The sequence below is a fragment of the Amblyomma mixtum genome, chromosome 1 (assembly GCF_055824585.1).
Source record: "Amblyomma mixtum isolate Tamu chromosome 1, ASM5582458v1, whole genome shotgun sequence".
Classification (NCBI taxonomy): Eukaryota; Metazoa; Arthropoda; class Arachnida; order Ixodida; family Ixodidae; genus Amblyomma; species Amblyomma mixtum.
In genome coordinates, this window is record NC_143012.1 from 60,241,098 (window position 1) to 60,257,507 (window position 16,410).

The 16,410-nt window shown below is 43.9% G+C and overlaps 1 protein-coding gene across 4 annotated transcripts in view; it reads right to left on the bottom strand.

The window, feature by feature from the left end:
• Positions 1-16,094, bottom strand: part of LOC149366408 (uncharacterized) — a 29,597-nt gene extending 13,503 nt beyond the window's left edge. The window contains exons 1-3 of one of the 4 annotated variants that reach the window (XM_089550646.1): positions 15,983-16,094; positions 9,731-9,844; positions 8,290-8,608 (exon numbers count right to left, since the gene is read on the bottom strand). In XM_089550646.1, the coding sequence (XP_089406772.1) occupies positions 8,290-8,608; positions 9,731-9,756 (345 nt within the window). In that variant the 5' untranslated portion in view covers positions 9,757-9,844; positions 15,983-16,094. Of the gene's footprint in view, positions 1-8,289; positions 9,648-9,730; positions 10,363-15,982 lie in introns of those variants that run through there. The other 3 variants (XM_089550638.1, XM_089550634.1, XM_089550627.1) reach the window with 3 other exon arrangements.
• Between the last annotated feature and the right edge of the window lie 316 nt (positions 16,095-16,410).

Sequence of the window (16,410 nt, forward strand, 5' to 3'; positions counted from 1 at the left end):
ATTGAAGAGAACTCTTGCAATTTCATTCGAACTATATGTGTTGTTTGGGCCTTTTGCATCCAAAAAATGAGGTAATGCATGTTTTTACATATGAATTTTTTGCTGGTGAGGGCCAAATCTGCCCCTGTGTCATATGGAGGGCTCATAATGGACGGCATATGCATGTTTAATTGTACCACCTAAGGATACCTCACAACAGCATGCCAGCTGCCTTCAATATGATAAAAACTGACTATAGCAATAGAGTTCCCCACTGTTAACTTGAGAAATCCTGATTTTATTTTCTTGGTCTGATTTCGAACCTAATTCTGTTTTGCTCCAGAGAAATCACATGACTGTGCAAGGTGGAGACACTGCAATAGAAAAGACATCTCGCATTCTGTGAAGTATTCTAACATCTGAACTGGCTTCTAGCTACAGCTGGTATGGCGCCAAGGGAAGAACAGGCTCTGTGAGCTGAATATATGCAAAATCATGTGCAGTAAGTATTATTTGGAGGAAGCTATTTCAAACCTTGAAGGAGCACAGATATAAAATTTTAAACTCAAATAAGTGATCCGATCTGTGTCGTGGGCACATAGGGTTTTACTAGCCCAAATTCTCTGATTTCACTTATTCCACATGCCAAAAATCATTGACAGAGCAGCTGTTAGCCAATGCTGACATCGATCATCTCTATATGGACTGGTTGGCAGAGTCACTAGCAAGACATGGGGTAAGTCCTAACCATGCCATCACATGATGCCATAATGGACTCCAGCACTGGCATTGTCCTGATAGAAACCAAAAGTAGTCATATAAAACAGTTTAACTGTTCACACTGTGGATTAGATATTTAAGCTCATTTCCATGATTAATAGGCTTTTACGTCTCATTAAAAGCACACCCCAAAACACTGTGTCTGTATCCCTTTAAGACTTCGAATATAAATCAGATCACAAAATCAATATCTACATTGTTTATTTTCAGTCTGCACATTCACACACTTCACAACTAGCCACATGGATTTTTGTTGTCATCTGGTTCATTGGCTCATTGCCGCAGTGCCATGTTACCACAGGTTAGAACAAGCTAGAATTACAGCTTTCATAGTGTGCATTTGGGATTGTTTTCATACTGCCTGCACAGAAGGCATGGTCCAGCAATGGAATTGGTAATATGATGTGTAGAAATATGCCATCCTTTGTTACTCAAGCCCATGCCCTTTGCCTACTGGTTCAAAATTAAGGAAATGCAGTAAAGTTTGGCTACAAAAATTTTTAGAGGTGAGATATATTTTTCTATAAAAAATACATAATATGTACCCTCTCATTTGTACATAGGTTGCCTAACCGACCAGCAGACCTCAACTCAGGCACAGCAAACTACGCTGAAAGAAATTGAAAAGGCAGCCATGTCATGGTTTCGGCATGCAACTGAACGGGTAATGCGCAAGAGAACTGGCGAACAAAGCTGTGCTCCTGAGCAAAACTGAATGGTGAGTGTGTTGCTAGTGTGCTACATTTTTTTGTTGATATTAACATCTTGGGTCGAGGATTTTTCATTCGAAACTGTTGATATTTTTCCTGCGACACTGTGCTGAGAGATGATTGATTTTGAGAGAGCACAGAATTCAGTAGATTATTTCAATAGATACTGTGAAAACTTCTGCATATCAGCCTGTGTAGTAAGGTAGAATCATGAAATGTATCTTTAAGTTAACTTCGGTATTCATAGCCTGCTAAGTCCTCACGTACCTCTCTTTACTTGGCCGTCTGTTTGTGGTGGTTTTACTCCTGGAAGTATGTACATTTACTTGTGCAAGGATTAATTACTTGCCGTAAGTACCAGTTGGTCCCAACACCATGTGAAGGTGCTGCAATTTGTATATTGTGCTGCAAGTTCTTTTTTTTTTTCGAATGCAGTCAGTGATTGAAAAAAAAAGGTGAACTGAAAGAAGTGTCTATATGTATTGGGTCTTTTTTGTCTTCCTTCCAGCAAGGCAGCCTATTTCAGCATTGGCCCAGGTGGCAGGATTTCTGCTTTACATGTATACATGACTCTTCTTTTCGATGACACTATAGCAGAACCGAAAAGAAGACTGCCTAGAATGAGAAGCCAAGCAATATCTTGAAAACGTGTCACTTTTTTTATACCTAGCAGTTGTAGTATACTTAAGTGTCTAGAAATGCGATTAGTAAAGCTGAGATCTGGGCGAGTTGGTATGCATTCATACTGATGAACAGCGCAAAAAAGGCGGGACAACGACAAGACAAGCGCTTGTCTTGTTGTTGTCCCGCCTTTTTGCGCTGTTCACCAGTATGAATATAAATGCGATGCTTTGTGCGTGAACAATTTTTTTTTTTCTCACTAAGCTGGGCATTTTGCTGCCCATCTGAAATTTGCTTGTATCGAGCTATACTTCCTGTTTTGGTCTCTAGTCCCACTATGCTTGTGTAAATTTGTTCCTGACTGCTACTACTAGTTATTTTTCACCCCCATAGTGCGTTTGTATTGCTGTTCCAGCAAAAAAAAAGAGGATATGTGGATTTTAATGACTTTTATTGTCTATGTAAGAGACAACCATAGTTCCTGTGGCTTGTAGCAGTCTTATAACTTGTTAATGTTAATATCATACATATGCAGCGTGTTTTAGATTTTTTTCTTCTGGCCGTGCTAGTTGCCTTAAAGCCCATCTACTCCTTATGCACACTTACACGTGCTTTTTATTTCTAGTCCTGTGTTTACTAAAATGTGATTCTGAATGGTAGTGCTTGTGTCAATATTTTAACCTCTGATATGTGTGCATGTATTGCTGTTATAGCAAAAAAAGGCTCATTTGTGATTTAATAATATTTATTGTTTTGAGTGAGACAAGCATAGTTCCTGTACCTTGTAGCAGTTAGACAACCTGTCTTATTTTAGTCATTCCACATGCAGCTTGACTGAAATGTTTATCTTCTGACCATGCTAATTGCCTTGAAGGCCACCTACTACTTATGCACAGCTATATACCTGCTTTTATCTCTAGTTGCATGATTGCTGAAATTTGATCCTGACAGATAGTGTTTGTTATTATTTTAATCTCTAATCTGTGTAGTTGGGTTGTATTGCTGTTATAGCAAGAAAGGGTCATTTGTGTTTTAAAAACATTGATTATTCTAAATAAGACAATGCCTTATTGCAGTCACATAATTTGCCTCATTTTAGCTATGCTACGTGCAGTGTGATCGAGATTTTTTCACCTCTGCTGCATATGCTTGTATTGTTGTTTCAGTAAAAAAAAGTTGCATTTGTGTTTTTAATGTGGTTTTTGGCGTTTTACATCCCAAAGCGACCTAGGCTATAAGGGATACCATAGTGGAGGGCTCCAGATAATTTCGACCACCTGGGGTTCTCTAGCGTGCACTGACATCGCACAGTACTCGGGCCTCCTAACTTTTCGCGTCCTTCGAAATGGGACTGCCATGGCTGGGATCAACCCCGCGTCTTTTGGGTCAGCAGCCGGGCACCATATGACCAATGAGGCACTGGGTGGCATATTTGTGTTTTGTTGCGTTCATTATTTATAAGACAGTCATATAATATTTATGCCTTACAGTATGCCACTACTGTTTGTTTTAATGTCATGCCCTTTGCAGTGCAATTAATATTTTTTGTTCTGACCAAGATAATCATCCCGAAGCCTGTTTAGACCTTACATGATTTATATGTATATACCTGCTGTTTTAGCCGTATAATTATTTTACATCTCTCTATTTTGCAACTCTGCATCTGGGGTTGGCTTGGCTTTTTATTGTATCGGAATACTACTGCTTCAAGTTTGAAAACGTGATAATTTTGACTCATACTAACCAGACAAGATAAACAAAATTAAGTAAGCCTATTACACACATTGCGAAGGAAGGTCTATGTGCACACCATCCATGACCTTGCTCTCAATAACGAGAAATGCCTGAAAGGAGCTGTTAAAGCTGTGTTAGTGCTTCCTTTATGTGAGCTGTTCTGTTTCATGTGCTGTTATTAAAAAATAAAATTCAGCTGTGAATCAGCATTCGGCCTGATCATCAGCATGCCCCATATATTTGAATAAAACTATTTTAGCCAAAGCTTTGTGTTTTAAATCACTGTGCAGCATAATCCAGGCCTGTGTTCTAACTTTGTGTCGTTTTTACTATAGCATCGCTCTCGGCCATATGCAGTTGGCCGAAATGCCAGAAGCGGAAGCTGTTTCTGTTGTGGCTAAGAGGCACTGCTTCTGCTTCTGGTATTTTGGTCAGTCATGCGTGGCCAGTAGCGACACTTTTGAAAAGGACACGAGGTTATGTTGGGTCCTGGCGAAGGAAAAAATAAAAATAGCAACGTCCTATTGCAGTCCTGCGAAGGTCCTAAAAATGTACTCGTCAGACATCCGAAGGACTTCTTTCGGCGTTTCACTTCGGATGTTTTCAGGATTTTTTCGGGACATCCGCGGGATGTGCGTAAAGTCCTGCCGCGGACTTCCCAAGAACGTCCTAGGATGTAGGTGTGTTGTCTGGGTACAGGGGTAGGCGCAGAGTTGGCAACACATATGTCGGATGATAGAAGGCAGAGCGGGGTTGGCATTAGCTGATATGGATTGTGTTCTTGCAGGGAACTTCATCTACTTCTACATGCTGGCACGTGAGGTGGCGCTACAGGTGTTATCCCCAATGTCTCCACTGTGGTTCTCACTACCAAGAAGACATCCAACCAAAGCATGCATGCTAACTATTGTATGTTAACACACAGACACACAATGTGCAAATTCTGAACACATGGCGCTTCACTTGTCAGGTCAGAATTGTCAATATGCCCCAATGGCATAGTTGATGAACGACACAGGTTTATGTGCTTTCCTTTGAAGTCTCCTGGCAACTAATGTCATACAGAAGCTATTCGCAGCAGAGAGAGGCTGTTCCGTCTCATGAACTTTTGGGCCCTTTCACGAGCTGCTTCAAAGTTTTCTGAGAGTTTTCCCACCTGCTGAGCAATGTCTCTAATATTCCAGCAGATCAGCTTGAGTGCCCTGCTCACTTGCAAAGATTTCCACCTTTTCCGCAATCACTCAAGCAGTAACACTCAAAACGTTCGCACTGCGAACAATGCCACATGTAAAGAACATGACTCCATGAAGAGACAGGCATAGAATTCCAAGGAGTACAAAGAGTACTGTTCTGACTTTGGATGGATTGCGATTTGGCCTTCATGGTACTCAATTTGCCAGCATAACATTCCCCCGCTCTTATCAAGTTTTTCGCCGTGATAGAGCAACACGTGGAGGGGGAGTAGCGGTCCTGGTGAATCAAAACACAGAGGCACACTCGTTGCAGCAAATAGCTAACCATGAAAGTGTGACTTTAAAACTGTCGTACGGGGGTAGATCGTTTGTGCTTTTTGCTGTATACAGTCCACCTGATTCACCACCTCAATATTTATGTGATCTGGCCGATCACATGTCTAAATTTCGCCGTGATAAAATATACCTTGTCGGTGATTTTAATCTCCCAAATATTGACTGGAATAGTCCCTTCCCTAGTACAAACAATGACATAAATGCTTCATACATGTGTGATATTATGCTGACTCATAATTTGCAACAGGGAGTTAAGCACCCAACGCGCATACACGGTGAAGCTGCATCTATTCTCGACCTCGTCTTTCTCAGCCAAGAAACAGAACGTTTTACTGTTTCAGTTGAAACTGGGTTATCTGATCACTGCATGGTGGTTTTTACTTGTCCCATTCAACAATATGTCGACAGTGAACCTGCAAAAATTATTTCCGTGAAAAACTTCTCCAGAGCTAATGATGAAAGTGTGTTAGACTACTTCAGCTTACACCTTGACATGTTTCGAGGAACTAATGTTGATGAACTCTGGAATAAATTTAAAGAAATCTGTGCGTACTGCATTGATAACTACATTCCTAATAGAACAAAGAAAACGTGTAAAAAAACTCCTTGGATCACGCGAGAAATAATACATTTGAAAAGAAAAATGAAACGTCTGAAGCGTGGGGGTGCCTGTCGAAATATAGTTAAAATAAATCAGGCTAACTTCACAAGCGCTTTGCGCCAGGCTAAACAAAATTACTTTCAGCATAGCCTGCCAAATTTTCTTCGTGACTCACCAGATAAGTTCTGGAAATTTTTATCGAAAAAGAAAAAAGCAATTACGCGCATTTCATGTCAAGGTGTGCAGCTTGCTGATAAATCGCAAATCTCTGAGGCATTCAATAAGTATTTTCAGAGTGTGTTTTCCCATCATAGTTTATTTGTTCAACCCAGTACCGTGTCTCCCAACTCGACCCCCGACATTGTTTCTTCATCTGGCGTATTCTCCATGCTACTTAACCTCAAACCTAAAGCGTCCGCTGGACCTGACGGGATACCAAATATTTTTTTGCGCCGTTATGCAGAAGCCGTCACAGAGTTCCTGGTTGTTATTTTCCGCAAATCATTTGAAACAGGAAACATTCCTTCCGACTGGAGGAAAGCGCGGATTGTGCCCGTGCTGAAAAAGGGTGATCCTGCCTTGATTGCTAATTATCGTCCCATATCAATAACTTCCACATGTTGCAAACTTGCTGAGCATATCATAGCTAACTACATTACTACATTTCTAAACGATAGCAAGGTACTTACCTCCCATCAGCACGGGTTTCGAAAAGGCTTTTCCACTGTCACTCAGCTAACTTCTGTCATTCATGCTTTTGCAAGTGTACTAAATAGCGCTGGTCAAATGGATGTTATATTTTTAGACTTCAGCAAAGCCTTTGATGTTATTTCTCATGCCAAACTAATTTACAAACTTGAACTTATTGGTCTCCCTAATTTCATAATTCGTTGGATTTCCTCATACCTTTCTCACCGCACACAATTTGTTTGTATTGATGATTGCTATTCAAACCACCTGCCGGTCACTTCAGGCGTCCCACAGGGAAGCGTCCTCAGACCTCTCCTCTTTTTGATATATATCAATGACATTATTAACGTTATAACTACCCCTGTTCAAATTAGATTATTTGCAGATGACTGCATTTTATTTCACCAAATTACTTGCCAAGATGATCAAGTTTTACTAAACTCCAATCTTCAGAACACACATACATGGTGTAATAAATGGGACATGAAGCTAAATTTAGAGAAAACAGTATACATGACGATAACTAACAAAAAGGCTTCCTTCTCATTTCCTTACAATATTTCATCTCACCTTCTGACCGAAGTCAGCGAGTACAAGTATCTAGGAGTTACAATAACGAAAAACCTTAGCTGGAATAAACATGTATCAAACGTATGCTCCTCAGCCTTTCGTAAACTCTGCTTTCTTAGACATAAACTAAAACTTGCCCTACCTGAACTTAAAAAATTAACCTACTTTTCGATAATAAGACCATCACTAGAATATGCGTGCACCGTCTGGGATCCCTACACTAAACGTAACATCGAGGCCCTTGAAATGATTCAACGCAAAGCCGTCCGTTTTATTTTTTTCGAAGTATCGTGTAACTGACTCACCAACGACCCTCATGCGAACTCACGGTATTGAAACATTACAGCTGCGGCGGAAAATTCAAAGACTGAAACTACTTTTCTTACTAAAAAACCATAAACTGTCTATGAATGCAGACCCCTTCCTCAAACCTAACACTACGCGCCAAACACGAAATCATCATACACAATCATTAACCCCTTACAGTGCTAGGATTAACGCCTTTAAATACTCATTTTTTCCACGCACCATTGAGGAGTGGAACAGGTGTCCGCCAGATCTCTTAACCAGAGCTGATTCTTTTGACTCTATGTTTTCTTCACAGCATTTAATTTGAGAGCCATTTATTTCTACGTTTACTTTTTGTATTTTGCATCTGAGCCTTGTATTTATTGCTGTATTTTGTGTTACAACTTGTATTTAACATTTTTCAATTTTGCTAAACCTGTTCTTTTTTGCATATATTATGTATTCGCCCCTCCTGCTTGGGCCTACTGTAGGCCTGCAGTATGTTCTAAATAAATAAATAAATAAATAAAACTGCGGAAACCGAAATTAAGCTGCGACTGCTTCAAAATGGCTGCACCGTGGCACTGCTTTAGGTCAACTGAATCGTGGTATTCGGTTATAAATGACAGCAGACTTTAGGAGACAAAATTTAAAAAGAAATACAGCACTAGCACTTTGAGCAAATATAGCGACTAGGATTGAGTGGCACAGCTCCTCAATTGGCCTCTTTAATTTTATCAAGTGGTGAAGGACGGATCAAATGCTCCATATCAAGCAATGCTCTTACTTTCGGGAGGTGTGCTCTGCTGCTGTTGCTGATACTGATGCTGGCGATGAGAAGGATGTAGTTGGTCATCTGATGGTTCCCAGAATGACGCTGCTGATCATCCAACACGCAATCTCTGACATGGTGCTGTTGATCATCCACCATGTGACCCCTGACATGATGCTGCTGGTCGTCCAGCATGCAGCCTCTGCCGCGGTGCTGCTGTTCGTCCGTTAAGTGGCCTCTGGGCTGACATGCGGGCCCACATCTTGCCCTCTCCTGCTGCGGGTTCATCTGCGACAGCTGCTGAAACTGCGCATGCCAGTTTCTTGGCCCACCCCTGCAACCAACAGTAGGAACATCCAGTAACCCACAAATCCCCCACTGTACATGAACCATGTGGTAGCAAGTGGTGTTTACCATTCCAAAGCGATATATTGGACTATGAGGGATGCCGCAGTGGAGTACTTTGGTGATTAACCCTTTGCGGCATAGCGTCTACAATTATGCATGCGACTTTCAAACTTTTTTTCAAACTTTTTTTTTTCTGCTGTCTTCACAAAGTCAGTGACGCCAGTTACATTTTAAATCCCTGCTGGACAATGATAGGGCCATTTCGTGCCCAAATGAAAGCATCACTTTTCAAAAATAAGAAATAAAGATGTACATCGATAAGTTCTGCAGTGTGTCTAGGAAGTGCGGTTGGTTGCTGCAACTCTTTTTTTTTTCTCTCAGGTGGTGGAATGTTTATGAACACCATGGCAGCTGATTTTTGGTTGCTAAGCTAATTTGGATTTAAATAACAACTGAGCATAAATATTTTTTTTTTAATGAACAGGACTGACATTCCGTGAATGTGGAAGTGAGCGGTGTGTGTGATTGGTTCATTGCAGTTTAGCGTTCCAAAGCGACTCAGCCTATGAGGGACGTCGTAGTAAAGGGCTTCGGATATTCCGACCGCCTGTGGTTCTTTAATGTGCACCGAAATCACACAGCACATGAGCCTCTAGGATTTCGCCTCCATCGCACAGTCTGGCAAAGCAATGGCAATAGTATGGTAACACTGGGATAGCAGATGGCGGGTACGACTCACGAAACTCTGCCCTTGTTGCGTTTACTTGCCCGCGGATGCACGTGATCAATTATCCACTTCAGTACTTCAACCTGCATCAAAGTTAACTGCTAAAACTCTGGTTACCCGAATAGCTTTGACTGCAGCAAAATGATTTGCACCTGTGGCTAGACATTTGCAAAGCTGTGGCTTTGCTCCGACTGGTAAAAGCGCCGAGTCGGTAACCCGTCAAGCACGCGCAAAGACAAAGCACGATTTCTATATGACATGCTGCGGCTTGGCATGCATTGAACTGCATGAAGCCAGACCAGCACTATAATCACAAAAAAACACGTATTTGAGGAGCACAAATTTGTAAAACGCCTGAGTTTACTTGCCATATGAAAGCACCTGGTCGCACTCGGAGTTGCTGCCATTGTTGATGCTCATGGCGATGCAGCTTTCATTTCTACGTCAACCTTGCCAGCATCTTGGCAATGCGGCTTGGCTTGGCTTATGGTGTTTCTATATGACATGCTGCGGCTTGACATGCATTGAGCCGCATGAAGCCAGCAGTATAAACGCAAGTTAAGGACAACACAACAAGCTATGCAAAGAAAAATGACGGGTGTAACGTTAAAAGGCCACTGACCAGGGTCCCGACATTTTTGAAAAACAAGCCCACTGCATAGATGAGGCATCGAAGATAACCTCTGCAAAATACTAGAGCCATGCGCGCCCCGAAAAGCTGGGAAAATTCAAGTCAAAGCCCACTCGTTCTTTCCTTCAACAAAAACGGCCCCGCCCCACTACTCTGAACCCCATTGACGTCATGGGGAGTTATTTTCGCTAAAGGCACTCCATTGGTGCATCGTTCTGACTGACGGGAGAAGGTTGGGCGTAGCCTTGGCGTCGCGTCGTCTGCACGACGCTTTCCGCAGCGCCTTCTGTTCTGGCTCATGCCTACAAACCCGCATGAAGGAACAAAAAAAAAAAACTGCGGAGGAAGCCTGCGGCGACAGCCTTGAACCCTAGCCATAAAAAGTAAAAAATAGTAAAACTGAGGGAGTTGGTTCCCCCTTATAGTTCCCCCCCCCCCCCCCCCCCCGTCGTGATCACGTCAAGAGACGCTCTGCGTGCGCGCTCCCTTCTCAGTTTTTTATTCTTCTATGCAAGCCCCCAGAACAAGATTTTAATTACTAGTGCAGCAGAGCCTTTCCCTCGCTCGCCCACTTGACCGCTCCGCGCACACACGGCTTATCTCATGCATCTTGCGTACGCCTTGACTCCAATGAACGACATGGGCTTCAGAGCGGAGAAAAGACACAAACACACAGAACACAAACACACATGAAGAAAAGCAAACGGGCGGTTGCCGGGTCCGCACTTCGCCGTGTGTTTCGAACACAACCGACTTCCGCCCCTCCGCTCGTGAAGCGGTGGGGAGGCCTAAAAAAAATGAAAAGGTGGCTCGCTAACTGGGAATGACAAACAGATGTATGAAAGGATGCGCTCGCTAACAAGTCTAGCAAGGGACGAATACAGGCCGGTAACAGGGGTCGAGCAGTTTTGTTGCACCCCCAACCAGGAAGGGCAGGGAACGGAGTGGCGAAGGTGAAAAAAAAAGCTTCAAACAGAAAAAAAACAGCAACTGGGGAGAGGAAGGACAAATAAAAAAACGCGGTGAAACACCACGAGGAGACCCAAAGAGCAAAACAGAGGGTGTTAGGAAACCCGCAGCGCCCCCCCCTCCCCTCGAACAGGCCCAACAGCAAAAACCATGAAAAGAATTCTATTGAAGGCGGGGCCATGACGTACCAAGTGACGCTCTCCACAGACACCACTCCTCCGGCTTACATCGGAGAATGAAGGGGTGATTTTGTCTTGCCGAGCCTACTTGACGAGGAGCGGGAGAGAAAAATTTCGAGGAGGGAATGGAAGGAGAGGAGGCTCGCTCAAAGTGAGGTAGAGAGTGTTTGCGACCATGGGGTGGTCACAGGCCCTTTAAGCGACCAGATGTGGGCACATTGGTTGAGAGAACAAAAGCGGGCTAATGACATCCTAGTCGAAATCAAGAGGAAGAAATGGGCTTGGGCAGAGCATGTAATGCGAAGGCAAGATAACCGCTCGACCTTAAGGGTAACGTAGTGGATTCCAAGAGAAAACAACCGTAGCAGGGGATGGCAGAAAGTTTGCGGAGATACAGTGGCTGCAACTGGCAAAGGACAGGGTTAAATGGAAAGACGTGGGAAAGGCCTTTGCCCCGCAGTGAGCGTAGTTAGGCTGATGATGATGATGAATTTGCCTAGTCTACATCCCTGCTGCTTCAGCAAACTTCTTCTACAAGAATCTCTGTTATCTGGCTCTCTGGCCAAAGCATAACTGAACCATCAGCAGCATCATCCTCACTACTGTCAAGACGTCTCAACCTCTTGCCTTGCACTTCTGCATAACGAGGCTAAGTGAACACACTTGTTCCTTGAAACGATCAACAGGTAGCCATTTGGTCATTCACTGTTCCCAAATACTGAAAGCCATTCCTCGCCAAGACGAAGATGCCGAACATGCAGACGTGCGCACGCCAATTATTTTAAGTGTTCTCGATCCATAAAGAAGGAAATGCTTGCACTCACATTCCATTCATAACACTGAAGAAAAAGGAAAACAGGTCTCTTGGAGGGTTGGTCAAATATTTAAGGGAATCCCCGAAGGTGGAGTACTGCTTGGTTTTGTTTTAGTTCCTTGAGCCATTGACCGCGTATACGCTCCATCTAAGCACGAGTTAATTCACGATTTGTATTTCTTTTTAGTTCTTCTGTGTATTCTAGTACCATAATTTTCAGCCTATAAATTTTAAAACGCTATATATACAGCGACTGGTTGTTAGCGAATGTCCGTGTCATGATCACAATCCGCTTTCACTGCCACCATGGGTAAACGCAGCTGCATCGTCAAGCTGCCCAAAGCATAAGCTTTCTGCGGGTATTCCATCCTTGCACTTTGAATGGATGACAAAAAAAGTTTATGATTTGGTCACAAATCCGGGAAACTGTTACAGCACACAATAAAAATTTATAAAACATTCCTAAGCAGCAAATAAACCAAAAATAAGCGTTGTATATCATCAAAAGGCTGGGCTTTGTTTCTCTGCTCTTGCATTACAATGATACAGCCACAATGCAAGCTTGAAAAGAACAATAACACAGCATGCTTCCCTGGTGCTATTGCACTCAGAAAAGAACACAGAACTTCGCACTCGAAAACACAAGCGAGGACTACGTGATGTTAGAAATAATCCCAAACAGAAAAGGGGACAACAGTCTCTTTATTCTGAATATATACAACTCACCGAAAAACCGGGGCACAGGGCTGGCGGACCTATTACGTAAAGCCATTAGACTATCTTATAAGAAGGGATTAGTAATCACGGGGGACTTCAACGCCCCGCATCCAGCATGGGGATATCGGACGGCCTCCCCTAAGGGAAACAAACTATGGACAGAAATCCAAAACTTAAGGCTCACGCTACTAAACAACCCGCAAGACCCCACGAGGATAGGCAATAGCGTCAGCGTAGACACGTCCCCAGACTTGACGCTAGGCAAAGACCTCGAGGGTGAAAGATGGTCAAACACAGGACACACCTTGGGTAGCGATCACTACATCATAGAGATTGAAATACAAACCAGGCCGATGAAGGGGAAGCTGCGCGAAACGAAGCTGACAGACTGGGACACCCTCCGAAAAGTCCGGGACAGAACCGCTCCAAGGGAGATATCGGATCTAAATCAATGGGTTGAGACACTCAAAAGAGACGTAAACAGTCACACTAGACAGACCCCAACCACCGAACATGACATCACAGACTCGAGGCTGGCCCACATGTGGGAAGCCCACGAGAGCCTCTTGAAGAGGTGGAAAAAACAGAAACACAATAGAAGGCTAAAGAAGAGAATATCAACACTCGAAAAACAGATAGAAGACTACACAAACGAGCTTCAGCGTCAACACTGGGGACAAATTTGCGATGAAATGAATGGAAAGCTAGGGTGCAAGAACACGTGGCATCTTCTTCGCCACTTACTAGACCCAGGACAAACAAAGTCGGCGGCACAAGGGCAGCTTAAACGATTGATTCACAAATACCAGGGAACAGCCGCGGGCCTAATAGAGGAACTGAAGAGCAGGTACCTTAACACAGACAAAGGGGGTTCATCTCCAGCTTACCAAGGAGCAGAGAACACACAGCTAGATGAGGACATCTCGATAGCGGAGGTATGGAGAGCAATGAGTCAACAAAGAACCACGTCGGCAGCGGGGGCAGATGGGTTAACCAAAAAAATGCTAAGGAACCTAGATCTAGTCTCGGTCACGGCAGTCACAGATTACCTAATTGAGATATGGAAACGAGGTAGTCTACCTTCACAATGGAAGCATGCCAAAGTAATCTTTATTCCAAAACCCGGGAAGAAACTTGAAGTGGGCAACCTCAGGCCGATATCGCTAACGTCCTGCCTGGGGAAGCTGATGGAACATGTCATATTAAACGGACTCCAGGAATACGCAGAGGAAAGGGAGGTATTTCCTGAAACGATGCTAGGCATCAGGAGCAGGTTGTCCACGCAGGACGTCATGCTCCAGCTCAAAGCAGACATCATAGACCCGCCCAACAAAGGGGGCACCAAAACTATACTGGGCCTAGACCTACATAAAGCCTTCGATAACGTCAAACATGAGGTCATACTAACTAATCTGGCGGAGATTGCCCCTGGAAAGCGGACCTACGATTACGTAAGGGACTTTCTAACCGGCAGAACCGCAGACATAAATCTAGGAGACATCCAGTCAGAAACTATTAAACTGGGATACAAGGGAACTCCGCAGGGCTCAGTGCTCTCTCCTTTCTTATTCAACCTGGCGTTGAAGAACCTACCGCCGCTATTGAAGACTGTCGAAGGTTTAAACCATAAGCTATATGCGGATGACATAACAATATGGACGCATACAGGAAACGATGGGGAAATAGAACAAAATCTCCAACACGCGATCGATATTGTCCAGGATTACGCGGAATGGGCAGGACTAAAATGCTCGCCAAGCAAATCCGAACTTCTGGTGATCCGGGGTGCTAGCAAACGCGATACCAACGCAGGAGACATTCACGTACTGGTAAATGAGACTCCGGTAGCCAGAGTTGACAAAATCAGGGTCCTAGGACTTATAATACAGGACAATAGAAAGAACACAGAGACAATAAACAGGCTTAAATTCACAATTAACATGACAACCAGGCTCATAAGGCGAATAGCTAACAAAAGACGGGGAGTCAAAGAGAAAGATCTCTGCCGAATGGTTCAGGCTTTCGTGATAAGCAGAATAGTTTACGCCGTTCCCTACCTCAAGCTAGGGCTGGCGGAACAGAACAAAATAGATGGGATCATAAGGCAGGCATATAAAGCAGCATTGGGGCTGCCCCACTGCACTCCTACAGAAAGACTTCTTAAACTGGGGATCTACAACACCACCACGGAACTATGCGAGGCACATATATTTGCGCAATTAAGGAGGCTTGCGACCTCACCCCCGGGGAGAAAGATACTGAGCAACCTAGGATTACATGATAGAATTCCGGAAAGAAACGCGCAGGCAAAATTACAGACCAAAGTTAGAAAATTACTCACTATTAAACCACTTCCAAAAAACATGCACCCTGCTTTTCACGAAGGCAGGAGGAGAGCCAGAGCAAAGGCCCTTGAAGCCAAGCTTGAAGGCTCGGAATACACAACCTATGTAGACGCGGCGGAATACGAAGGAGGCGACTCCTTTGTGGTCGTGGCCGTGAACGACTCGGGTGAAACATTAACGGCCGGTTCGGTCAAAAAAAACTCAGGGACAGCGGAGGAGGCAGCTATCGCCATGGCAATGGCCAGCACCAAAGCAGTCACCATAATTAGCGACTCCAAGGTGGCTATCAACAATTTTGCGCGGGGTATGATCTCCCAGGAGGCAAAACGAATATTAAGACATAAAGACTGGGACCAAAGAGAGGTGGAACTAATATGGGTGCCGGCACACTCGGGGAACAGGGGAAACGAGTTGGCTCACAGTATAGCTCGAGGTTATGTCAGCCGAGCAGTGAGCCGGGTTAAGTCCCCAAATTTCACGAGAGATGCATTCATATCATTTCACGAATACACCAATCAGTTTAAACTGGAAAGGAGGATCTATCCGCCACCAGACAAAAAGCTCGACAAAAGCCAGGAGGTAACGTGACGTCGGCTCCAGACGCAAGCCTTCTTTAGCCCGTCGAGACTAGCACACATGTATCCAACACAATACAACGCTACTTGCAAACAATGCGGCGAGATAGCCGGATATGACCACATTTTATGGAGCTGCAAAAAGGCGCCGCCACCGGCGGACCTACTACCAGTCCCTTCTCTAGAGCGGTGGGAGGCTATACTGGCCAGCTCAGACCCGTTGACGCAAGTCCGGGCCACTGAGTGTGCTCACAAGGTCGCCAAGAGCCATGGGCTCGAAGCCACCTAGTATAATGCCCACTAGTGCTCAGTGCTGACAATAAACGTTTTCCAATCCAATCCAGTTTCAGGGTTCACGTTAAATACATTGGACTATGGTCAACACATTCCGATCAAAGGATACACGGTTTTACAGGATACGAGCATCAACCTATGGATCTCCTGATGTTGGCAGCGGTTCTCCTTGGAAGATTCTCCTGGCAATTAGCAGTCCTTGTCTTTTTAACGTGATTTATGACACCTGTGAGATGGAAAAAAGAAAGCAGCCCAAATGAAAATAATGTCCCAAAGCCACAATCAGCATTGTTATACTATGTGCATTTAACAATAATAACATGAATGACACGAGGACATGTCAAAGGGAAGATAAATAATGCGATGGAAGAGTGTCAAGAGTTTGTCCTTGCTCGGTGCAGACTATTAAAACGCTTAAATGTGAATCCTTGAATGATTCTATAACAGCAGAGAGCGGTGGTTTCTTTGCCACACACACACACACACACACAAAAAATCAATATTGACATGCTCTTTTTTTCAACTCGTCGGGGCGAT